The 26,515-nt window shown below is 39.6% G+C and overlaps 2 protein-coding genes across 2 annotated transcripts in view; both read right to left on the minus strand.

The window, feature by feature from the left end:
• pkd1l2a (polycystic kidney disease 1 like 2a) overlaps positions 1-10,231 on the minus strand; it is a 102,055-nt gene extending 91,824 nt beyond the window's left edge. The window contains exons 1-3 of the mRNA XM_048605964.1: positions 10,150-10,231; positions 9,024-9,266; positions 168-329 (exon numbers count right to left, since the gene is read on the minus strand). Of these exons, the coding sequence (XP_048461921.1) occupies positions 168-329; positions 9,024-9,266; positions 10,150-10,231 (487 nt within the window). The remainder of the gene's footprint in view (positions 1-167; positions 330-9,023; positions 9,267-10,149) is intronic.
• A 1,895-nt stretch (positions 10,232-12,126) lies between these two features.
• Positions 12,127-26,515, minus strand: part of LOC109916528 (beta,beta-carotene 15,15'-dioxygenase) — a 38,857-nt gene continuing 24,468 nt past the window's right edge. Inside the window, 4 exon segments of the mRNA XM_020516249.2 lie at positions 12,127-12,399; positions 13,383-13,546; positions 21,170-21,281; positions 24,204-24,298. Of these exon segments, the coding sequence (XP_020371838.2) occupies positions 12,127-12,399; positions 13,383-13,546; positions 21,170-21,281; positions 24,204-24,298 (644 nt within the window).

Consider the following 26,515-nt stretch of genomic DNA (forward strand, 5'->3'; position numbering starts at 1 on the left):
GCAGAATGGTGGAGAGAAGGAAATTAAGATCTACGAAAAGGGATTATTTTGTTTGTGTACAGCACTCTGTTACATTAAACTACTAATATTATGCCATACCACACTATGCTATTTCAGGATCTACATTGACTCCAGCACTGAGGAAATAGAAAATAAACCTTGTTTACCCAATTCACAAATGAAGTAAAACTCTTGGTTGCAGTTGGTTGTACCCATCCAGTGGTGTCCAGAGTTCTTGAGGATGTAAGCACAAGTCACTGCTGAAGAGGATTGATGTTCTGGGGACCAGTTATTATATGTGATATTGGTACCATCAAGCCAGGCCAGGACTGTTGTTCAAGAAACATTTATAGACAAAATTATTACAAGTTTAAAGCGCAAATTTATTTTTTAAAATTGCACATATATCAAAATATTATGGTATGCAAGAGGGTTTACTGATAATTTTGTCATATTAAATCACTGCTGTAAGTGCTAAAATGGAAAGATTGAGTAGTAAATTATAATTTTTCATTTACACACATGCTGAGACCATTGCTGTCCTTTTCTTTACCGCAAGCAATTCACAATTTTCTAGGAACAAGCACTTAACTAAGGAATTCTGGCTTTAATTTCTGCATCAATATAGGAAAACCAAACGCGAGTACTCTTCAGGCTGAAACTATCCCAGCCTCCCACGTTATTGCTTGCAATTTGGCAGAATGAAGGGCAGAGACTGAAGAGTAGACAGGGCTGCAGGAAGGTAAATGACCTTACCAGCACTGCCATTAAAATACTCAGGTATTAATAGGAGCAGAAAGGAATACAGAGCCAGCAAATCTTTCTAGGTCAGGGTGGGATGCTCTTCAGAGGATCAGTGTGGACTTGATTGGCCAAATGGCCTGCTCCCACACTGTAGGGGATTGTATCAGGAACAAATCTGACAGCCCGATGATTCTTTTTATTGACTTCAAATAGCTGTTTACACAACCTCAAAAACTCAAGGTTGCATTTACTTTCTGTCCTGAGGATTTCAAAATTGACTAATCTAAGATTAAAGAAGCGTCATATCAGTCTCAAAACATAACTCTGTTTCTCTGTCTCCATAGATGCTGCCAAACCTGCTGAGTTTCTCCAGCACTTTGATTTTATTCCAGATTTCCAGCATCTGTGGTATTTTGCTTTTATTTTAATGGAATATTGTTTGCCAGTTAAAATTAGTGAAATTTTCCCAAATGTTAATATATTTGCAACTAATTTAATTGATGTTCAAAAACCATTAAGTGAATTCGCTGTGAGTGTGACTGATTTCTAAAGATTTTACAGAGTAGTTCGGCTGTTAAAGAGTTAACCAGCTTTTGGCCCTGCTGCTGGAAGGTCTTTTGCAAAGATGCTGCCAAAAAATGCAAATGCAAAGTCTATTTAGGCAATCATTATTTGACCGAGACTCCCACAGCCAAATATTGAGCAAATTGTTAAGTTAGACGATGTTAGTAAAATTTCTGCTTCTTCATTCCTGCACACATAGGAAACATAAATTGATGGGCAAATGTAGACAGCATGTGCAAAGCCTTTGATGCTCAATTAACCGCTGTCCATTCCTTCTAATGCAGGCAGAACAGTGAGGGAAACTATCAGTTCAGGGTTTGTTGCATTACTGACTTGGGAATCCATTGAGCCAATTGGCCGAGTGAAAGCAAGCTACCCGATCCCCCAGCCAGCAAAAGTTTTTATCTAAACTTGGACCCATTCAGACTTGGCTTAAAATGATACCTATATCCAACCTAGTGTCATCAAACCCTGATCTACACATGTCAACTATTAGCTTTAGATGGATCCCTTGATCACATGAACTGACTGAAATCAGACATAATAGAATTAGTTGGTTTTCCAGCAGTTCAGTAACTCATGCATCTTCCAGTTTCCTTAATTTTTCTGTGGCTACGCTCTCTGAGAATCCCATTGAAACTGAGCATTATGACCCAACCATCTTCAGCTGCTTTACCAATGACCTTCCCTCTATCATAAGATGAGAAGTGGGGATGTTCATTGATGATTGCACAATTTTCAGCAACACTCATGACTCCTCAGACACTGAAGCAGTTCATGTTCAACTGAAACAAGATCTGGACAATATCCAGGCTTGGGCTGACAAGTGACAGGTAACATTCGTGCCACACAAATGCCAAGCAATGATCATCATCAATAAGAGGAAATCTAAACACCGTTCCTTAATATCAATGGTGTTACCATCACTGAATCCCCCACTATCAACATCTCAGGGGTTACCATTGAACAGAAACTCAACTGGACTGACTACATAAACACAGTGGCTACAAAAGCAGGTCAGAGACTAGGAATTCTGTGGCGAGTAATCCATCTCCAGACCCTCCAAAGACTGTCCGCCATCAACAAGACACAATTCAGGAGTGTGATGGAACACTCCCCACTTGTCTGGATGGGGTCAACTTCAACAATACTTAAGAAGCTTGACACCGTCCAGTACATTTGATTGGCACTACATCCACAAGCATCCACTCCCTCTACCATTGAAGTTGAGTAGCAGCAGTATGTACTCTCTACAAGATACATTGCAGAAATTCACCAAAGATCCTCAAACATCACCTTGCAAACCCACAACCACTTCCATGTAGAAAGATAAGGATATATGGGAACACCACCACTTAAAAGATCCCCTCCAAGCCACTCACCAACCTGACTTGGAAATATATTACCATTGCTTCACTGTCTCTGGGTTAAAGTCTTGGAATTCCCTCCCCAATGGCATTGTGGGTCTACCTACAGCACATGGACTGCAGCAGTTCAAGAAGGCAGCTCACCACCACCTTCTCAAGGGCAACTAGGGACAGGCAATAAATGCTGACCAGCCAGCGATGCCCACATCCCAAAAAATGAATTTTAAAAAAGTATTCTTAAGTCACCAGAGTCTTTTGGCTGCTGATTTCCATCCACAGCCTAAAGGCCTTGACTTCAAGTTCAACCTGTTGTTGCATTCTTGAGAGCTCACATGCACAATTTTTAAGAATAGGTCTGCTTTTGGAGTTCTATCAAACCATGTAAGTGGCCAGGTAAGAGGAGAAACATAGACACCTTCATCCCATCAGGCACTACACCCTCAGAACACACTGAAGTGGTAGCAAACTGCATACTGAGTGAATCTGAACTTCAGGCTAAGAGAGGTCACAATAATTATCAAACAAATAAAAAGAAAAGAGACTGAAATAACTTTTAACTATATTAAATATCACATGGACTTCTTCTATAGAGGCAAATACAAAACATCAATTGTGAGTAAAAGACAGAATATGACTGAAGTCGTGCACTGTTGCAAAACTATTCACTAATATAAAATTTGCTTAATTTAACTCAGCTGTTACTTTTGTCTGTGATCTCACATATTTCAAATCAGCTTGCAACTAGAAACAAAAAGCGTACACTATTGGGGTGGCACGGTGGCTCAGTGTTTAGCACTGCTGCCTCACAGTACCAGGGACCTGGGTTCAATTCCACCCTCAGGCAACTGTCTGTGTGGAGTTTGCACGTTCTCCTCATGTCTGCGTGGGTTTCCTCCAGGTGCTCCAGTTTCCTCCCACAGTCTAAAGATGTGCAGGTTAGGTGGACCAGCTGTGCTAAATTGCCCCTAGTGTTCAGGGACATGTGGGTTATAGGGGGATGGGTCTGGGTGGGATGCACCAAGGTGTGTGTGTGGACTTGTTGGGCTGAAGGGCCTGGTTCCACACTGTAGGGGTTCTATGATACTATTGCACAATGCCAAAACAATGAAGTAGCCCAGCAGCTATTAGACAGCTCACCAGTGACAAAGGGAAATCATTGCCTGTAGAAATTATAATTTAGACTTAAACTGAGATTTTAAAGGAGAGGCAGAACTTTTCCAGATCATAACAGATTAGTTCATAGGAAAAGTCTAGAATCATTAATTAAGGAAGAAATGACCGAACATCTGAGTAGAAACATTGTTTTCTAGAAAAACACAGTCAACATACATTTCAAATTGGAAGTTTGACGAATCTGACTGATGAAGTACTTGGTACAGGTAAAAAACAAAAGAACTGCAGTTGCTGTAAATCAGAAACAAAAATAGAAGTTGTTTGAAAAGCTCAGCAGGCCTGACAGCATCTATGAAAAGAAATCAGAGTTAACGCTTCTGAGGAAGGGTCACTCGGCCCGAAACATTAACTCTGACCTCACTTCACAGATGCTACCAGACTGCTGAACTTTCCTAACAATTTCTGTTTTTGTACTTTGTACAGATGGCAAATATGGAGGATAAAGACAAACATAGTGGATGTAATCCACACTTGGACCTTTTACTATATTAGAAGCACTTGTTGTTACATGGACTTCCACAAAGACTGTGAGAAGGAATTACATCTAACAGAATATTGGAGAAAATTAATTGTAATTATTTAAGAAAGTGGAAAATTGGATTAAAAACTGGCTAATAAGAAGAAAATAGACTGGAATTAATGGTAAGTCTTTCCACGTGTTTGAATGTGTAGGTTATCCCACAGGATTCTGTTCTGTTCACTGTGTACATTCTTGATTTGATATCAGACCAAAGGCAATGGCATCCAATCTTACAGACAGTATTGTACTGAAATAGATGGTAAAGTAACTAGTTCTGAAGAACAAATGAAGCTGCAAAGGAAAATTGATAAGATGTTGAAAGCTAATAAAGAACAAATGGAATTCAATGTTGGTGAATATAAGGTGGTATATTTGGGTAAAGAAAATAAAAATAATAATTTTACTCTGAATAGAGGATTATTCAATAAAGTAGAGGAAAACAGGATTTGAAGGCTCTGCTTCATAAAACCATATAGCCAGTACCTCAAATAGATAAGATCACGTAAAAAAAGCCAGAATGTTGTTTTATATCAAAAAGTCTAGAATAGCAAAGTTGAGATATAATTTTGAATCTACAGCGAATTTTTGTTAAGACCATTCTTAGAGCCATATGTGCAGTTTTGTGCTCTACTCTAAAAGGAAAGATGTTGAAACAATAGTGAGAGCACATTAGAGATTCACTAGGATGGTCCAAAATATCAGAATGTAAGGAAAGGTTAGGGAAAACAGGACTGTTTTTATCAGAATAAAGGATTATGAGGTGATTTGAAAGATCCATTTCAAATTAAGCAACTGAGTAAGGGGATTGTTTAATGCAAATCTTTGCTCTAAGATAAGAGGCCATTGATACAATTTCAAACAAGTGAAGAGAAGACTCAATCGAGTGCATGTGTGTTAATACAATTTTACCAGAATTACACAGCTCTTTCTTTACGCTTTTCCTTGCTTTGTGGGTGTTCTGTAATGATGCTGAAAAGAACAACCAAGGAGGCTTCAAGCAAATCCACATCCACAACCTGCTCTGAAGTGTCTGCTGACATTTCAACAGAGGGGCCAAAATCCGTAAAATTCCAAATTGTTCAACAACATTCATAACAAAACAACTCAGTACATTCTAAAAAAAAAAGTCAATTTCCCCAACTCCCCATGTTAATCAACTCTTAAAAAAATTCCAGGATCTAGATCCAGATCCATACCTTCATCAAAAACTAATGAGTTCTTTCTTGAGCCATACCCACTTATGTAATAGGTTTTGTGGATATCTGGGGTTAGATTAAAAACAGTGAAATCGTGTACGTTCTTGACTATCACTCAGCATGTAAAGATACCTGTATTCAGATCTGGTTCATAAACAGGAACACTTCAATATCAATAAAACTCCATGCTGAAAGAATGTCCTAAACTAAATTAGTCCCACTGCCAGCATTTGGGCCATATCCCCTTAAACTCTTCCTATTCATGTACACATCCAGAGGCCTTTGAAATATTCTAATTGTACCCTCCTCCACCACTCCCTCTGGCTGCGCATTCCATACACGCACCACCCTCTGCATGAAAATGTTGTCCTTTGGGTCCCTTTTAAATCTTTTCCCTCTCACCTTAAACCTATGCTGTCTAGTTTTGGACTCCCCTACCCTGGGAAAATGGCCTGGCTATTCACGTCATCCATGCCCCTCATCATTTTATAAACTTCTGTAAGGTCACTCCTCAGCCTCCGACACCCTAGGGAAAGTAGTCCCAGCCTATTCGGCCTCTTCCAATAGCTCAAACCCTCCAAACCCAGCAACATCCTTGTAAATCTTTTCTGCACCCTTTCAAGTTTAACAACATTTTTTCTATAGCAGGGATTAGAACTGAATGTGGTATTCCAAAAGAGACCTAACCAATTTTGTGTACAGCCGCAACATGACCTCCCACTTACTCTCATGTAATCTATGCCAACTATCTTTAGCTGCTTCATCAATTATCTTATCTTTACCATAAGGTTTGAATTGGAGATATTCACGGATGATTGCACAATGTTCAGCACCACTGTGACTCCTGACATACTGAAACACTCCACTTCCGAATGCACCAAGACCTGGACAGTACCAGGCTGAGCAGGCAAGTGAAAACATTTGTGCCACGTTAGTGTCAGACAATGGCCATCTCCATCAAAAGAGAATCTAACCATCACCCTCTGACATTCGATGGAATTACTATCACTGAATTCTTCACTATCATCATCGTGGGGCATACTATTCACTAGAAACTGAACTTGACCAGCCGTTAATACTGAGGTGATAAGAGTAGGTCAGAGGCTAGGAATCCTATACCGAGTAACTCACCTTCTGACTCCTCGAAGTATGCCCGCCATCTACAAGGCACAATTCGGGAATGTGATGGAATACTCCCCACTTGCCTCAATGAGTGCAGCCCCAACAACACTCAAGAGGCTTGACACTATTCAGGACAAAGCAGCCTAGCGTGAATGGCACCATTTCCATGAACATTCAGTCACTCTACCACCGATGCTCAGTAGCAGCAGTGTGTATTACCTGTAAGTTGCACTGTAGAAATTCACCAAGGCTCTGTGGACAGCATCTTTCAAATGCATGACCACTACCATCTAGAAATACAGGAACATTAGATAGATAGGAGCACCATTCATTGCAAGTTCCCCTCCAAGCCACTCACCATCCCGACCTGGAAAAATATAAGTTTTCTCAGCATTGCTCGGTCAAAATTCTGGAACACTGCCCCTAACAGTATTGTGGGTCTTCCTAGAGAAAGTGGACTGCAGCAACTCAAGATGGCAGCTCACCATCATTTTCTCAAGAGTAACTAGGGATGGGCAATAAATGCTGGACCGACTGGCGACACCCACATCCTGTGAATAATTTTTTTTTAAAATATGTTACTGGGCAACACCTTAATCAATGGAAATACAATGAGCTTAATTTAATTTTTTGGTTCTTCACATTTCATTCGAACAAATCCCCATTATCCCATTTGTGGAAATTACATTTTTATTAATGATTACAAGCACTTGGAGATAGGTAATGTCATGGGGGAGTTGTACTCTGTACTTTCACCTTATGTACCTGGAGCTTTCAGTTCAACCAACATTTTGCTTACTTTCAACAAAAGTATTCAACAAAGGACCACTGTATAATCCTTGCCAACTTGAATGATTGAAATCAAGTCTTCCCGCTTAAACTAACAAAGATTTTCATTATTATTTTTTGAATTTATGTTTGTACTTCTGCTTAATGCAATAGTTATATACAGAATCTGCTCAAAGATAACAAGCAATCAGTGGAAATAAATATTGGTAAAAAGAACTTAGAGATAAGAGAATCACTCATATATTCATCAAGATTTGCAAATTTAAGTGTAGAATAATATTTTAAATTTAGATTTGGATTGCACAAAGATGAAAGACTCAAAATCCAAATATGAAGTTCAAATTTTCAAAAAGTAGTCTTAGCTACCTGCTTATGGTCAATGAAATAAATCCCTTGTACATATGCCTGGAGTGACAGGTTCTTTGTGATGCGCTGCAACAAAGAATTAAGCCTAATTTGACAATCCCATTATTGAATGAAGTAATGACTTAGAAAGAGCTAATGCTGAATTTTCTTTTAACTTCACTCAATTCGATGATGTCTCTCAGTCTTTAGACAAAGACTCAGGTAGTCTTGCACAAGGTCCTTATACATTCAGAAGTGATTTAAGTAAAAGGAAAATACTGCAGATGCTGGAAATCTGAAACAAATGCAGAAGACGTTGGGGAAACCCAGCAGGTCTGGCAGCATCTATGGAGCTACAGCTTGGTATATAAGGCAAGTACCTCTTTTTGTTAAGACTCTTCAGTGGTTTTTCCTCTACCAATTATAAAGGGAGAAGCTTTTTAACTCAGTACAGAAAGCAGGATTGGTGGCAGTATTCTACCTGTATTGGATCCCAATAGAATGATAAAGGTAGAACTCCTACATTTTCCTCCATATCTCACATTATCCTTCTTGGATATATACTGTCATTCCTTCATCACCATAAGCACAACGATTGTCATGATTTAAGAAGATGATGTACCACCAAATTTCAAGAAATACCGGGTTGAATATTAAATGCAGTGTGGACCATCGCATTAATTATGAGAGCCAGACAACAACAGATACAAAACTATCACATAAATACATATCTTTTCTCCATTTTATTTACTATTTGATATCTCCTTCAGCTCTCATGCTATTTGTTGACTAGAAGGGTACTTATGGAAGTAGCCTCCACTTTTAGTCACACTCTCCCTCTCTAATCAGAACCTAGATTGTGATAAGGAATGCAAACCTTATATAGTGTCATGGATATGAGTCTTAAACACATTATTCTGTGTTGGAGTTGTACCACCAAAAAAACCTAAGAATGATCTGAATTGTGCATAATCAAAATACTTCAACACAGTACTTTGAATCAGGGACTTCTTGTCAGTAAGCAATGTTCCATCATGCATTAATGCAGAATAAAGGTGACCTCGATTAAACTCTACAGGAACCAGTCTGCAGCATGGGAAAAAATATTATAAAGCATTTGCAATATTGTTAACATTCAGCCTCATGATGAGGAAACAGAAAGAATGATTTTTCTCATTCTAATTCTCATGTAGTCTTTCTTACCATCTGTGGCCATTTCATCATGTGTTAAGTTCTGTTTCCATGGAGCCAGTCCAATCCACCAGTCTTTATCTGCTGCAAGGTGCTTCTTGATAAACTCTTGAGTTTCTTCATTCAGGATGAAAGCAATATGTCCCCCACCCCGCTCACACCATTTCTGAGCATCCTGAAAACTACGCTCCAGCTGAACAATCTCATAGCAGCTCCTTTCGAAGGCCAGTTGATGCTCTAAGCAAGGACCTGAATCTGCTGGAGGACTTAAAGTAATTGTAAAAATTAAAAAGGAGAGAAATTTCAAATGCAGCCACATTTTTGACTAATCCTCTATCATATTAAGTGTTGAAATGTCTTCGAGTTGAGGCGGACTCTGAACTGACTCCAAGCTGCGCACTATTCCTGTAAAAATCTGCATTGCACATAAACTGACGAAAATTGATTTGTCAGGTTTGTTTTGAACATATTAAAGAATTATCAGCTCCATAAGGGCGAAAAGACGTTGAAATACACAGTCCTATTAAAAAACATTTAAAGCTTTGTCTAAATTTGCCATATTTGGCTGAGGCAACGCATCAAAGGTATCAGTTTGCCTCCATGCTTAGTGAAAGTCAAAGATAACACTCATATATATCATTCCTTCTTTACTAGGACATGTGCAGGGTTGAGATAATAGTCCCAAAATTAAAAAAGACAAATTATCACAGGCAGGCTTGTTTACACAATAAACAAGGACATAGCTACAATAGTCACTGTCAAAGGACAAGATATAATCTTTATTGTAAACGGAGTTACTGACCTCATTTTGTCACTGGTTCCAGAAACTAGCACCAAACAATTGAATAGAATAGAATAGAATATATTTTATTGTCACTTGTACTCCAGTGCAGAAGTACAGGAGTACAGTGAAAAGTTTTTACAATGGCTGCCTTTTAATGGCACCATCTTAGGTACAAGTACCTAGGTACAAATCTTACAGAGTAAAAAATAATGTTGTTATACAAAAAAGGATTAAAAAGTAAGGATTTACATTACAGTCTGGTAAAAGTACCATACAGCAGCAGTTCAGCACGTGGCGTCAGGCCCAATTCCAACAACTGTCCTGTATCACATCAGCTTTCAGTCTGCTACTCACCAGCACTCAGCAGCAACAAGGTAAGTTGTGCTTTACCAGGTGCTTCGCCTTGTTTCCATTTTGGCTCTCCCCTTGCCACCATGCTCTAACACAACGTTTCTATCACTAAAGTTTTAGCAAGGATTTGTAGTTCAGGTTGTGGGTGAGGTTGTTGACTTGCTCACTGAGCTGGCTTGTTTTCGTTCAGACGTTTTGTCACCATGCTAGGTAACATTATCAGTGAGACCTCCGATGAAGCGGTGTTGTTCTACTCCGCTTGGAATTTATACTGTCTGGTCTGATATGATGAGTATACAATCCATATACAAACCCATACAGAACAAAACTGGAAATGACACTACTCACCATAACAGACCAGACAGTATAAATTCCAAGCAGAGTAGAACAACATCGCTCCATTAGAGGTCTCTCTGATGCTGTTACATAGCATGGTGTTGAAACGTCTGAACAAAAACAAGCCAGCTCGGCGAGCAAGTCAACAACCTCATTTCTATCACTAATCCCCTCAGCAGACAATTCCCCAGCCCTGTCTAACAGCATTGTAACCTGGTGGAATCTATTCAGGGGAGAAAATCATGAGAAGTTAGAAGATTTCCTAAGACTCCACATTAATGGCTATTATTTCTTCATGTGCAGTTTCATCGAAGCCAATCTGCCCATCCTTGTTCCTGCATTCAAATATGTTCCCAACTTAATAATCGTAACATGGTTTTGAAAGGTTAATGGTCAACTACTACATCCGGGATTCATGGAGACTAGTGCTTGAAGTTCTTATTGATAATACATGAATCTTTTAATTTAATGTTTGATTTGTACAAGGAATAGGGTTAGTTAATAAAATTAAATCAATGTGACTGATTGAGAAGTTTTGGTTTGCCTAAACAAAAATTTATGTATTAATGCCTTTCACAAAAATGTGATGGCTCATCGTGCTTTGCAGGCAATGAAAGATGTTTGAAAGTCCCATAAACAACAAATGTGATAATAGTCAAATAAATTGTTTTTGTGGTGTTGACTGAGGGATAAATATCACTCCTGACATCATGGATAACTCCCCTAGTCTTCCCAAATCATACCACTGTTGTTCTACGTCCACTGCAGGGGTAAGTGCAATCTGCTTTTAAGGCATCTTTCAAAGACAGTATCTCTGGCAGTGCAGTATTCCCTTAGAACTGAAGTGGACTGTCAGCCTCAAAAGTTTGGGCTCTGATCTTTGTGTGGTACGTGAACCTACAAACTTCTGGTTCAATGGTGAGAGTGCTACCAACTGAGCCAAAGCTCATCATTGCTGATCAATTTTACATAAAATTTCAATTTTACATAGAGCTAAAGAATCATTCATGCGTCATCATTGTCATTTTTGATAAGATCAGGAGCTAATTGTAGCATAAACTTATTTGACAGTGCTACAAAGTGGCAACGTAGAAAATGAAAATGTATTTACACTAATAATTTTACATGGATTTAATATAGCAAATCACTGAAGGCCACAAAGGTCACTATGAGCCCATTTTCATGCCATGTTGCTAATTCTAACTTAGATTTAGATGTCGGTTTTAACGTCACGTGTACTCAAGTATAGGGTACAAGAGTGAAAAATGTACAGTGAGAGACAGTAAAAGCTGCAAATGCTGGAGTCAGAGATAATACAGCGTGGAGCTGCAGGAACACAGCAGGCCAGGTAGCATCAAAGGAGCCGCAAAGTTGACGTTTTGGGTCAGGACGCTTGCCACAATGTTACCACACACGGCGCCATCTTAGATACAAATGTACCTAGGTACAAAATCTTAGTAACAGAAGTAGGAAAACAAAGAAATAAGTTAAAAAGTTCAGCACTACAGTCTTCTTAGTATAAAAGTAGAAAAATAAAGAAATAAAGTTAAAAGCTCAAACATTACAGTTCTTTCTTAAGCCATGGGCCTATAATCGCTCCAAACTGGACTTTCCCCAAGAGGGCTTACTCTCCCCTATGCTGGGCTAAAACTGGCCCATGCTTGCCAACTGCATTTGCTGCCAACTGTCTCTGCTGACCTCCATCAGGCAAGCCAGGCTTCGCTGCTGCTTGCAAGCCTTCGGCCCTGACTGCCACTGCTGCCATCCGGGCTTGTGCTGGGCCCCAACTGCTGCCACATTCTGTTGCTGTGTTAGCCCACGATGCTGCTGACTATCAGAGTTCTGTCTGGGCACACCAGCCACCTTATGGCTGACCGACACAATCTCCCAGCTGCTGCCTGCACGACTGAGCTGTCTCTGGAAGGTAAGTAGAGAAAGAAAAAAATCTAAAGAACTAAAAGAAAGAAAGAAAAAAAAGCGAGAAAAGAAGAAGAAAGATAAGCAGTTGAAGCAGATTAGTTCCAGTCAGGAGCCTTTCTCCGCCACCATCTAGCTTATTGACTTAACTGGCAACAAAAAATTGTGACCTCAAAACTCCTGGTACTGGCAAAGGTATTTCTCTGTTTCTTCTAGGTGGAAATTAAGGGGAAAAACTAAATCCTGCTAGAATTCCATCTCGGCTAGAGCGAGTTATTAAAATCCAGTCAAATTCTTCGGTTAGTCTAAGCTATTTCTCCCTGTATGCCCTAAAAGGCCTTACCTCTGTCAAAATCGCAGGTGGCTCCTTTTCAAGTCCTCAGAAGAGCCAAAGCCTTCATTTAACAAAAACATGCTTGTCTTGAGGAAATGCCTTATTTCTCCAGCAGAAAGTTGCAAAATAATCTCTTTTATCCAAAACATTGAGCCTCAAACAATGCAATATGAAATCAAACACTGCTGCCATTCCTCACCTTGGTACTGGAATCTCAGCACTGAATGGGGCAGGCACACTGAGATTGCCCAGCAATCACTCCTCCTGTAGATTACCAGGATTGCTGAGGTGCTACCGGAGGGAAGTGGCAATAGGTCCCTGGACTGTAAATCTGCTGTTACCTCTCAGCATGACAATATTTGTGATCTCACCACTACTACTCTTCCATGACCAATGTTAATGAACAAGAGCATTCTCCAGAGATAAGAGAGCTGATGATGCTCATTGAAGTAAATATATAAGGAGTGGTTCTCACCAGTAATGGGAGTTGGTTAGGAATAGGAGAGAGCAGACTGGAGGTTGTATTGAACTTTAAAATACAAATTATCAATTGTAGAAGACAAATGAATTCCTGCATGTTGCTCTGGTATATGGATAACTAGCAATAAAACAAGGCAGTGCCCTGCTGTTACCTACCAGCCAGACTAACCCGTGTTAAGGAGATGTATTCCAAAGCCAGATCCCAAGGCCCAAAACTGCTCAAGTGCCTCCTTGAACGCCATCTGCAGTTTCTCCCAGGGAAAGTCATCAGCCTTCTACCAACTATGCTGCAGCTACTGAGGCAGTATTGTGTAGAAATACGGCAAAATGAACCTGCATGATTGGAACAAATTAATGCACAAAGGTGAACAATTCATTTTTGTTTGTATCAGTGTATTATTTTGTGGTAAAGATGTATTAGGAAGGTGATAAATGATGGATTTTATAGCAGGATATCAGCCGAGGTTGGAGGGGGCGGTGGAGGTGGGGGTCACACGATCCCCAGGGATGGTGTTGGAGGATTCTGTACCTAACTTCTCACTGAAACTTAAACAATGCCTGTGTTATCCCATCTTTATAGAATTACATATCTTGAGCAGATGCTTTCTGTGACTGACCTTAAGGATAAAGTGATTTATATTTCTGGGCAATTTGGAAAAATAAATCATGGGGGAAAATAATATCATCGAATATAAGCATCTGTATGAACTAGGAAATATAATTAGGCATAAGCCCAACATTTGCTGATAGAAAAGTAATTGCTTTTCTAAAAAGAAAACAACAAAGGCTTTATTTTTAGTTAATGGTAATTAAAATTCAAGTAGGAAAGGGTTCCTTTTCCTTGGCTGAAAATGAGTGTCATGATTGTTGGATTGCTATCCATTCTGTAGTGTTACAGATGTCTGCAAAATGCAGATAAAAGATAGTGTTCAAGCAGTTAGTCGCTCAACAATGTTCCAATTATCAGGTAGGTTATAATCAGTAAGGTTCAGTAATCATCCTGTTTGTAGCCTGCTTGAATTATACAAACTGTGAGAATTAGATATTAATTTGTCAAAGGCAACATAATGATTACAAAACAGGCAGTAATTTCATTCACAGGATCTGTCACCTGGACATTTTAAACATGCTTTTCCCAAACAGGATTAGTACAACATGTGAAACAAAGGTCAAATGCTTTAGCAGGAAAATAACTAATAGCAACTATTTTGCTTTTTTTTTGCTGCTGGACCTGGAACAAGAGAGTTCGCCCGAGAGCAAATCATCTTGTGTTCTCACATGTTCTGTAACATGGAGCACATACTATAAATAAATACAGTATAGAGGTTAATTTTAAACTAAGATCCCAATGGCAAGTTGATGACAACAGATCTGCCACCTGTTTTCCATTGAAAGTAGAGAGTAAAGAGTAAATAGCAGCTTGCACCAGTTTTATGTCTTATCATTTAAACTCTGCATCTCTATCATGGGCATTAAAACAATGTGCCCAGCAGTGTTGGGGAGGAGAGTTCTCCGGTTGTCCTGACCATCATCTATTAACCTCAATAAATCTGGTTACATTTAGTTATTTATCTCCTTGGAGGAACCTTGCTGTTTGTAAATTAGTCATTGTGTTCCCCCATATTGCCAGATTGACTTCACTTCAAAATTTTTCATTGGCTGGGGAAAGCCTTGAGACAAAAGCATTGGATCAGCAAAGTGATACATCACCCATACTCTAACAGAACTATATATTTGAATTCCTACATATTTGTTAACCAGCATTTTGACAGCAAACTTTGGAACTAGATATAAGATACACAGCCACACTGCTCCTTGTTTACACTTCCTTTTCCAAACACAGGCAGTTACATGTAAGACTAATTAAAAAAGCAGAATACTGCAAATGCTGGGAATCTGAAATAAAAACAAAAATTTCTGGAAAACTCCAGTAGACTAGGTAATAACTGTACAGAGAAACAGCATTAAAAATTCCCTCACTTAAGTCTTCCCCTTCCATTGTCTTAAAAACTCTTAAGTTTCTGATTCTCTTCAGGTTTGTTGAAAGGTCAATGATCTGAAACACCTTTGTCTCTCCATAGATGCTACCTGACCTGCTAAGATTTTCCAGCTAAGTTTTCATTAATTATTACATTTAAGGGCGCACTGATTTGTGTCATATTTGCTTAAGTGACCTTTGAGAAAGGAAAGACATATTTGTTTATTCATTAAATACTTCCTCTGCAATTACACTGTCTGTTATCTTGTGTTATAACGCTTTGAGTTTTGAGTTTCCCTCATAATCCTCTGTTACTGCAATGATTTAGGTTCGTTTTTTGAACAGGACACAGCCACACTCCTCAGTAATTGCACAAGTTTAAAATTCAAATGTGCTTGTTTCAGAGGCATTTACTTTAAGATTAACAGTTCACTGAATTCAATGAAATATTTTAGTCAGACTAGAAAGAGGATAATGAATTAAACATGTTAGTTGGAACCTCTTATGAAGTGGCCTTTTAACAATTTAACAATTCCAATGAAATACAAAATCAGAATTAGATAACAATGTAATTTTACATGCAACAGCAATTCCATTTAAATAGTGTCCTATGAAATAGCAAGCCACCCTAGGATTCTTTCAAAGGAGGATAATAAAACTTTGAAAATTACCCTGAGCAGAAAGATATATCAGGACAAGTTTGGTCAAAGTGCCAAGGTCGAAAAATGGACAAGTGAAAGTGTTAGGTACAATACTTGACATACTTTGATGTAAAGTATGAACTAGATATTGTTATCTGTTGCATAACATGCTTTATCATTATTGGCTTTTCAATCTTTTCTTTTCCTTTAATTCTATATTGACTTAAAATCTGCTGACTCGACATGTCACGAGTTATTTAGCTCATTTATTCCAGCCAGTAATATTTAACATAATAACTTCTAACAATATTTGACAGTATTTAATGGAAATAATATTGAATAATCTACAAATCTTTAAAATATATAGGTGCAAAATTATTCAATTTCAACCCATCTGTCAAATAATATCAGAGTTTTTGTTAATCAGCATTAATTCTGGGTCAGCAAAAATGTTGTAACTTTTACAATTCTTTATCAATATATATGGATAATGCAACATGAAAAATAACAATTGTATTTTGATCACCTGAATGTGCTAACTCAATTATATCACTTAGTGTTATTTAATTCTTTTTGATGGCATATATTCACTCATGTCAGTCCAAATTATGAAGTTCTTCAAGTTATATTTTTTGTAGTAATTGGTACAACTTGGCCATGTCAGACGGCAATTAGAGTCAATTGTGGGTCTGGAGTCACATGTAGGCCAGACCAGGTGAGGGTGGCAGATTTCCTTCCCTGAAGGACATTCGTGAACTAGATGGGTTTTTCCAACAATCAGCAATGATTTCATGGTGATCAGTAGATTTTTAATTCCAGACTTTTTTTTAATTATTGAATTCAAATTCCACCATCTGCCGTGGGGGTATTCAAACCTGGGCCCCCAGAACATTAGCTGGGTTTCTGGATTAATAGTCTAGCAATAATACCACTAGGCCATTGCCTACCCTGTGATATTTTTCATGTGATTCAAGCTCCACACAGTTACTCTTGGACAAAGAGGTAGAGGTTATCTCTGACATTGGCCAATTGGTGCTGCACCTGTTATCCACACTCCTTAGAGGGTCCAATAAATAGAATTTGGTTCTCCACTACTGGGAGGCTGTGTGACTGTGGGGTAGTTGGCATGCAATTCTCAAGCTGCAGGAATTTGCAGATAAACAGCCGTAACATAAACAACACAAAAATTGGCAGTTAATGATTCAGGGCTTTACTTCTCATTTGCTTCAGTCATCTGTAAAACCTCAAAGTATTCTGTACAGTAAATGTATCCAATGAGTTATTTTCTATTTAGGCTACTTGCACAATTCATACATTTTACATGATTTTTATACAACAGATTAAATGTTAATCCATACAATTCACACTATCTGAACAAAGTCATAAAATAAAAACAAAGTCAGCTCAAATCATTTGGCTGAGGCAGTATCACGACATCACCAGGAGAAGATTAGATATGTTTTAGGTATTCCTCAGTTAGCATGGCATGTGCACATGCCCTATCAGATTGAAGTTGCAGATCCCTCTACAGTACCTGCAGTATAATAAGACACTATACATAGTGAACTGTGAACAATGTCATTGTGTAAATGCAGCTCTGAATTAACCCAGATAGTTCCCCTTATGTTTCAGTATTCCAATTGTACTTTCAACACATTTATGTTCCTGGTTATATTATTACATTCCACTTCATTTGGTGAGTTGGGCACATGCTATGAGGCATGACTTTGAATCGCTTCATTTTCGTCACAGAAATGCCATCATCACAGATGTTTTCAGCACCTTTTGTATTAATTTGGACACTGCACGGAGCAGATCCAATGTAATTACTGGTAAGAGCTTAGTCAATTGCATCTGGAGATCAAATTACATTCATGTAGTATAGAAAAATGGCACTAAGTTTATAATTTAACAAATCTACTTCCTCTCGCCCATTCCTTTATGATCCACTTTCCATCACCTTTTCCAGTTTATTTCGTGCTTTCATCAAAACTTTATTGTATTGTTTCCTGTAAATGCTAATTTCTCTTGGTGTACTCTCCACTTTGCAGCTTTCTTTGAACTTTTCATATTGTTGCAGCCTCACCATTCAAACTCCACCTCATCTGACTGCTTCCCAAAGGTGAATTCAGACATAATTGTTCTATAAACATCTTTTCTATTTGAATTTGTTGACAAGGTGACAGAGGCAGTGGATTAGGGTAGTGCTGTAGATGTCGTATATTTGGACATTCAGAAAGCATTTCATACAGTGCCACATGATCAACTGGTTAGAAATTTATGAATGTTTGGGATTGATGGGTCCTTGGCTGCATGGATTATGATGGCTAAAAAAAACGAAAAAGAGACAAAAAAAAAGGAAACAGCAGGTAGTTATAGATGGGAATTTCTCAGACTGGAGACATGTTGAAAGTGGTGTTCCCCAGGGTTTGGTGTTGGGACTCTTCTTTTTTCTGATTTATATATAATGATTTGGAGATGGGTGTTGAGGGCAAAATCTCTAAATTTGCAGATGATACTGGGCTAGGAAGAATAGTGAATTGTGAGGATGATGCTGAGTGACTTCAGTAAGACATTGACAAGTAGGCTAAATGGACAGACACCTGGCAGATGAATTTCAGTGCGGATAATTGTGAGGTAATGCATTTTGGTAGAAGAAACATGGGGAGATAATACAGGCTCAATGGTGCAATTTGGAGAGGAGGACAGGAGCAGAGGAACTTCGGGGCTCATGTGCATGCTTCTCTGAATGTGGTCAGGCAAGTTGAAACAGTTGTGTAGGAGGTTTATACGATCCCTGGGTTTATAAATAGAGACACAGAGTATAAAAGCAAGGAAGTGATTATTGGTCAGACCATATTTTGAGTGTTGTGTTAGCTGTGGGCTCCTATTTAAGGAAGAATGTTATAGCCCTGGAGACAGTTCAAAGGAGATTTACTATTATGATAACAGGGATGAGGGATTTTTGATACAAGGAGAGATGAAAGAAAATGGCCTTATTTTCCTTGGAGCAGAGGAGATTAAGAGGTGACGTTATTGATGAGATCAAATTATGAACAATTTCGACAGGGTAAAGAAAGACATTCTGTTTCCATTAGTTGGCATGTCAGTAATTGGGGGTCACAATTTCAAGACTGACAGCAAGAAAGCTAGAAGTGAGAAGAGGAGAAACTTCTCTACGCAGATGGTTGTTCAGATTTGGAATGCACTGCTTTGTGAACGTGGTGGAAGCAGATTCCATAGGAGGTTTCAAAAGGGAGCTGGATATATATTTGGAAGTGATTAATTTAAAGGACAGAGTACTAGAGAATGGGACTAGTTGGGTAGCACTTTTGGGAGCCAGTACAGAGACAATGGGTTGAATGGCCTTCTTTTGTACCATAAAATTCGAAGATTCTATTGGAGCTGTTGATTCCCTACTAAAGCCCTTATCAACAGTTGTTCTATATTTTACAATTCAGTGCTTTAATTTCACAAATAACTCTAATCTTTGTCCTTTAAAAATGGGACTAAATTCAAATTTGCAATGTACCAATTGACCTCAAATCTATTCCACAACTCCGTGATGCAAGACCATTTTTGATTTTTAATCTAACTCAACGGGTTGTACTTTGATCACTGAACCCATCCTTGATTAAGAAACTCTATCAGACAATTCTCTTCACTGTTGCACTCTGCAGGTTCCAATTTCCACTGAGATTTAATTCTAGAAACCCACAGAAAAGGTAGTCAGAGCAACTTGTGAGGGCCAGAGGTTTCTTGCTTTTACATTCTGTCCCATTAGAGTTTTATTTTACTTGAAAAAAATCAGTTGTAATCAGCTCCTCCAGAGTCCGTACACTGTTTTTTTGCTTGTAACTCCTCTTCAGGAATGAATATACCATGCAGATCAAGATGCAAATCAGCACTAACTGAAGCATGACCAAGTTCTTTGAAAGTCTTTGCATCAAGAATAAGTAAAAATGAAGATTTCTTGGCATCAGTAGAAATGATGGAACAAAATACGACACCTGAAAAATGTATTTCAAATGTACGATTTAGCTTTCTGCACATTTAATGATATTTAAAATAAAACTGTCAAATTTTATGTTAGTGTGAAATGGGTTCAGTTGACGCTAAATCTGTGCGGTGCATAAATAAAACAGGAAGATTGAGATCTGACAGCATCAGTGAAGAGAGAAAGAGAGTAATTGGGTGGAATTCAATGGTCGTAGCAGGAAGCCCATCCACCAACTGCAGAACGGGTGAAAACTTGGCCATGGCCATGCCTGGCAGTCCAGTTGGGAAGAGCAAGCCTTAACAGGCTGCCACCTGAATTCTCAGGGCCTACAGGGGGAATTTCCCATTAGACCTCCTGGTGTGGAATCGATGTCCCATTTCCGAGGGCTGCCAGTTAAACAGAGACAAGAGGGTGGGAATACAGTATACGCTGGCAGTAGGCCAGATGACGTTCCTGGCTCCAACAGAATATGTTCATAAGCTTCAAAATGTACCTTCTGAGAACGGTCTCCAGCAGTTCCTTCAAGAATCATTGGTTAGACCTCTAAATGCCTGAGTAACTGGAATTGTTGTGCCTTCTGCATGGTTCCTCCATTTCCCTATGAGCATTGTATCTATGCTCCCACATTAGCTTTGAAGCACCTTTGCACAGTTGAACAAATTCCTGCCTCTTTCAAAGACTTGCCTAAAAGTTGGTGCAGGAAAGCATGTTGTTCCCAGCATATTTTCATCTACTGGTTTTTCAAGTGAGGACTAAGACAATTAAACTACCCACTTTAGCTTTAGCCATTTCCCAGTGACATTTTGAATGTCCCTTCTGTTTCTGTCTTATCTTCAACACTGTCCAAAAATGGACAGTGTCCAACAATTGATACTAAAAATAAAAAAACGCTGGAGATTACAGCAGGTCAGGCAGCATCCACGGGGAGAACGCAAGTTAATGTTTTGAGTCTAGATGACTCTTCATTAGAGCTCTAATGAAGAGTCATCACTCTAATGAAGAGTCATCTAGACTAGAAATGTTAGCTTGCTTTCTCTCCATGGCTGCTGCATGACTGGATGTAATCTTCAGCATTTTGTGTTTTCAGTACAGATTCCAGAATCTGCAGTGATTTGCTCCAACAAAAGATAATTCAGTTTAAAATGTATTATTTGAGAAGTCTGCTCTCTGGCACTTACCTCCCTGGTTTAATTTCAAATCGTGTTCTCATGTATTTACAGTGTATCAACCACATTCTCATTTGAGGTTTTCCTTTTCAAAACGTCTCTAGAAACCTGTTCTAGCACTTGTATTAACTACTATCATTGTTAAGTTGCTTTTGGTTAAGAAACCCTTACCATCATCCTCATCTTTGCCATCTGGAAGTTTGACAAACACTGGTTCTGCTGGCCAGCAATGGTCTTCTCTCCGCTCAAGGCAGCTTCTGGTCTGAATATCACATTTAATTATCTGGAAGACCATTTTAAAAAGTATATATATTATGTATGTTTACATCCATATAGAGAGGGAAATGTAGCCCTAACAACTCAAATTCCATTTCAAATGGATCGAGCATACTGCAAAATGTCAGCAAAATAGAAAAGAAAATCTACTGATAGAGTGCAGTTGGACTTGATAAAGTACATATTAGCATATACCCCTGTCACAATTTGTTGATACCTGATGCAAGGATGTGGAATGAGCATTGCACGTTAAAGGTTTAACTTTGCCCTCCCTGCACTCACCCCAACCCTAAGAAGACGCAGATCCTTAAAATGCAACAGTACCAAGAAAGCAATGTCATTTCTTGCATCTAAAGAACATTTTAGAGAACACGCGTCTGGAGGAGTGTTGCATGGGGAACAGGAGATAGGAGACCAGGTTCATAGCTCTAGCTTAGAGGGGGCAGGGGGTGGCAGTGGCAGCAACAACGGGGCATGCCCGTAACTGAGACCCTGGAACCCATTACAGTGAACCCGGCCAATGTTAAGCAGCATCTGGAGGAGTAGCAGAGGAGGAACAGGGAGAAGAGAGAAGGATGAACTCTATTGCAGTAAAATCTTGCATTATATTCAGCGTTTCAAGATGCAGCATGGTGACACCTTGCGTTTAACATGTGAGACCCTGTATTTTTCCTAAACATGTGACAATAAATCTAAATCTAAAAGATTTCTCCCATTATCAGACAATTTAAGTCATTAAAATGTTTTCTCAGAAAAGATTATAGATTCGTTATATTTATATTTGTGGGGGAGTAACAAGTAACTAGAACTAAATAACTTGCCAGTTTTAAAGACACTGATGCACTAGTTTTTGCTCGCCATGGAGAAAGTGGGCAGGGAATGGCTGCTAAAATAACTCTACAGAGGCCGGTATCCCGTCACTGGGTTACCCTTTACTTACACCTGACCAGTTCTTGATTTTAGTACTGCCTCTTCAGAGTCAGCTATCAGAGTGGCAGTATGTCCAACACTCCCTCTTTTTATCTGTCAACCAGGGCTCCCTGATTGGACCAGTTTAACAGCTCCAGTCAGGGGACTCATATTCTGTGGGGTCCAGCTGGTCGACCTCATTACAATCACTACAGCTGCCAGCCCCTGAAAAATCAGGCACCACTTGAGCTGTCAGTATGAGCATAGGTACAGGGTTCTGTGAGGGTCATGTGGAGAAAAGATGGACATCTGGGACATGGGGAAATGACACTCCAGAAATAATGAAGGTGTCTGCTAGGGCCTCTATTTGAACCTCTATCTTTAAATTTGATCTATAGACAATTTCCATTTCTCACCAGTGTAGTACCAAAACTATAAATCGTGAAATGTCACATTAGTGAGTTAGACACAAAATCTGCTTGGCACTCATCATTCTGGTAGATTTTAGGACCTTGCGAACTAGACCAAAATTCGTTTTACACTCAAGAACAGAAATCATGTGAGTTTTCTTATGGTAAACAGACCCAATGGTTGACAGTGTAATTCAGTGGCAAAAATATTACGCTGCATGGGATTAAGCATTAAAGTATTAAAATTCAGCTATTTATGAAACTTATTATGGGCATCTAATCCAGGTATTTCCTTTCTATGTACTGCCAATGCAAAAGAAGTACTCACGTCACAAGACCTCCAAATAAATGGGCTGAAACCTAAGATTTTTTGCCTGTGACCATTTTGTTGAGTTTCATGGTAGGTTTCTCTTTGTGAGCCCTCGAGAGTTTTCCTGTGCTATTTTATTAAATATTCCTCATTAACTACCTATCCCATCCTTATCCACCCCTCACATCCAACGCTAGCCTGATTCCATCACATGCCATAGCCAGTAGAATTCACCACTTCCAGGATATCCCAGAATAGACAAGCATGATGTCACTGGCTCCACAATGAAATGCTCGTTGTGTATTTGGACAGGCTCTGTTAGTCTGGAGTGGATTGACACAATTCTGACATTTAATGAGACATGGATAATAAAGGGAATTTGTTATCTCGCTTTGCAGACAGATAGCTGGAGGTCCTGATGGAGAGGGTGATGCAGAAGAGAGACGTCTCCTTCCTTCAGGACTGCCAGAGGAAACCACAACACCAAAGCACAGCAGCCTGGGTTAGTGTAATCTTAGTTATCTGGATGAATGCCCAGCAGGATAGAAAGAAGGTCACTGACTTTCTTTGCCCCATCAAGGTAAGTGATGCCAACTTCTCTCCATTACCTTAAACTGACTCTAATATCTCTGCTATTGTACCCACCTCCCAACAAGGTCAATGATTTACCACTCTCACTGGTGCATGCAGCATTGCTCCTCACTCTCACCCACCTAATTCCACAACATACTGCCATCTGTGCTGCTTTACTCAATCCCTTGGGACACCTCAGCATCCTTTCTCCACCTTCTACAACACTAACAGCTGCACCATACACTTTCATCTTCTTTAATAGGTCCCTTTCTCTCACTCCACAAGAAAACAGCTCACAATAATGCAGAAAGAGCTAAGGTGGGTGGTGAGTGCCATTTGGCTCTTTGTCCCTTACAGAGGAGATCCTAACCCTGACTACCTTGAGTAGCCAACTGACTGTGTCCATGACCCTTGACTCAATGTACCAGGACTCAATGACCCCCTGACTGAAGAGCATCTCCCTTTTTGCCTGGTGACCGCAAACCGTCATGTCAAGGTCCCTGGCTTTGGTCCTGCACGAAAGAGCAAGGCAATACAGGAGTATGTAGTTCTATCTAATGGTCAATACCACAAAAAAGCTGAGCAAAGCAAAGCAAGGCAGGGATGCTTTGTGCATATGGTTGGGCGCAAAGTGAGTGAACACTCAGACAGCAAACAAGCAACCTTGAGCTGCAGCCTGCTGCAAACTGTGAGCTGGGTGCCTGACGCTGCAAGTGTAATATTCTACCTTTGTTAGAATTGGTCGCCACTCAACCTTGGATGCGTAAATATATCTGTACTTGCTGCCATTGTAATCATAATTTATTCAAGGTAGTTCTATTCCTCGGGGGAAAAGTAAAATGTCAAATTAATTTACTTTATTTTGACTTTTCATGGTTAAGTTTTTCAAATATGAATCTACATAATATTTATAAATCTTTAAACAGATATATGAACAGCAAAGTATAATTTGTAATGTTATTTAGAAAAGTTTGTGCTTGAGGAAGAGGGTAATAGCTCATTTGTACTCTATAACTGCCTGCTTGGAATTATGTTGGGCCCAGATTTTTACTCCTGAGCTGGTTTCCTGAGTTGCTGTGTCTGCATCAAGAGAAACTTCCTGATTGGAAGGATATTTGTTTAGAAGGGAGGGGAGGGGGTTGAGCAGTGTGACAGATACAGAATGGTTTTAGATGAGAAGCAGCCATAGGGTGGAATTCTGAGGTGGCCTATTTACAAGGTCCACCTGAGTTGATAGGTTTGGTTTAGTGCCTCTAACAGTTATCTCCATCTCAACCCATCCCACCCCCACCCCCTGCCCATCCCATCACAATTCATTTCCCCTGCCCTCAAACTCTCTATGTCAACCCATGACCCACCTGCCCTTATGGTCTCCCTACCCTCCACACCAACTCAGGTTGTTATTGCCAACTCTTGCCAGTCCACCCACCACCATTACCTCTCACATCAACTGTGCCAATTCACACAATATTCACTATGGGCAGACCTCAGCAGCCATATTAGGATGAAATAGCAGGAAGATCTAAAAACCAATTACAACCTTCGCTTTGATTTTAAAAAACCTCCTTTCATGAAAGCTCATTTAACTCTTTTATATTTCTTCATGTGCTTAATCCCTTTATAAAAACAAACAATTCCATCTAACAACCCCACACCAAAGACAGCTAATACCTTAATTACTTCTTTGGGCTGGCAATCAGACTGTGAACTTAGAGAACCTTGCTGAGATAATCATAGGTTGAGAAATGCAAGTCTGGGAGCTACAAGAGCAGATCTTTTGATTTGGATTTTAATTTTTAGATTTTATTGTCATGTGTACTCAAGTATAGAAGTATAGTGAAAAGTCCATAATTTCACCACACATGGCATCATCTTAGGTACCAAAGTACTTGGGTACGAACAAAGCTTAAGTACCATGTAGTAAGAGAAATGACAGTTAAAAAGTTAAGCATTACTTCACAGAAGAGTAGAAAAATAAAGAAATAGGTAAAAGTTTACATTAAAGTCTTTCGTAGTTTAAATTAGGAAAATAAAGGAATAAGTTAAAAGTTCAACAGTCTTTGATGAGTCCCCCGCTTATCATGCTCTGCTGTCTGTTCTCAATGCCACCGCCACAGATATTCTCGCTGCTGCTGAAACTGCCACCTCTCTGATCTCCCCCGGTGCCTCGGGAACATGCCTGGGCAGGATCCATTTGCATGCCAAGCCGGGACTCTGCCATGAGCCACCAAGAGACCAGACGACATACTGCCCAGAGACCAGACCGAGAGCCACCACGCCGCCAAGGGAATAGGCCCGGTACCCACTACAAGCCACTGGGAGACCAGGCTGACAGCCGCCACGTGCCCCCGAGAGACCAGGCCTGGGGCTCCCCCCACGGAAGGTGCAGAGAGACCAGGCTGAGAGCCACCACATTGCCAAGAGACCAGGCCCAGGACACGCCACAAGCCATTGGGAGACCAGGCTGCAAGCCACCATGCTGTTGAGAGACCAGGCCCAGACTCACCAAGAGACCAAAGGGGGAGAAAACGAGAAAGAAACAGAAGGAGCGGAGGAGCTCCGGTTGGAGCATCCTACTCTGTCGGCATCTTGGCTGGATGTCTCATTGAGACAGTCAGGCTGTTCTTTTTAAATTTAAAAGTTTTGGATACTAAATAACTTCAAAATTTGGCATTTCAACAAGATTATTTCCAACTTTCAAAAGCATTTATGATTACACTAAAATTTGTATCTCACAAACTGCGGATTATGGCCATTGTAAATAGGGATCTGTTTGAGCTCAGCACTGAGAACATATCAGCCTCCTGAGTTTGGGTTTCCTGAATGTGTCCAGTCCCTTTCAACTACGGGAAAAGACAGGATCTGTTTTAAACAGGTTGGACTCTGTATCCGGGTCCTGCCTGCCATTTTTGGAAGTTCAGGCAGTCTCCGTGACTCCATAAAAATCCAGGCCATTAATAATGGTGATTCTTTCCCTCCCATGTGCCTTCAATGTTCTACCTTTCTTCAGTAACATCTAGAATGCTGAGAATGCATAGA

The sequence above is a fragment of the Rhincodon typus genome, chromosome 15, assembly GCF_021869965.1.
Source record: "Rhincodon typus isolate 14 chromosome 15, sRhiTyp1.1, whole genome shotgun sequence".
Lineage (NCBI taxonomy): Eukaryota > Metazoa > Chordata > Chondrichthyes > Orectolobiformes > Rhincodontidae > Rhincodon > Rhincodon typus.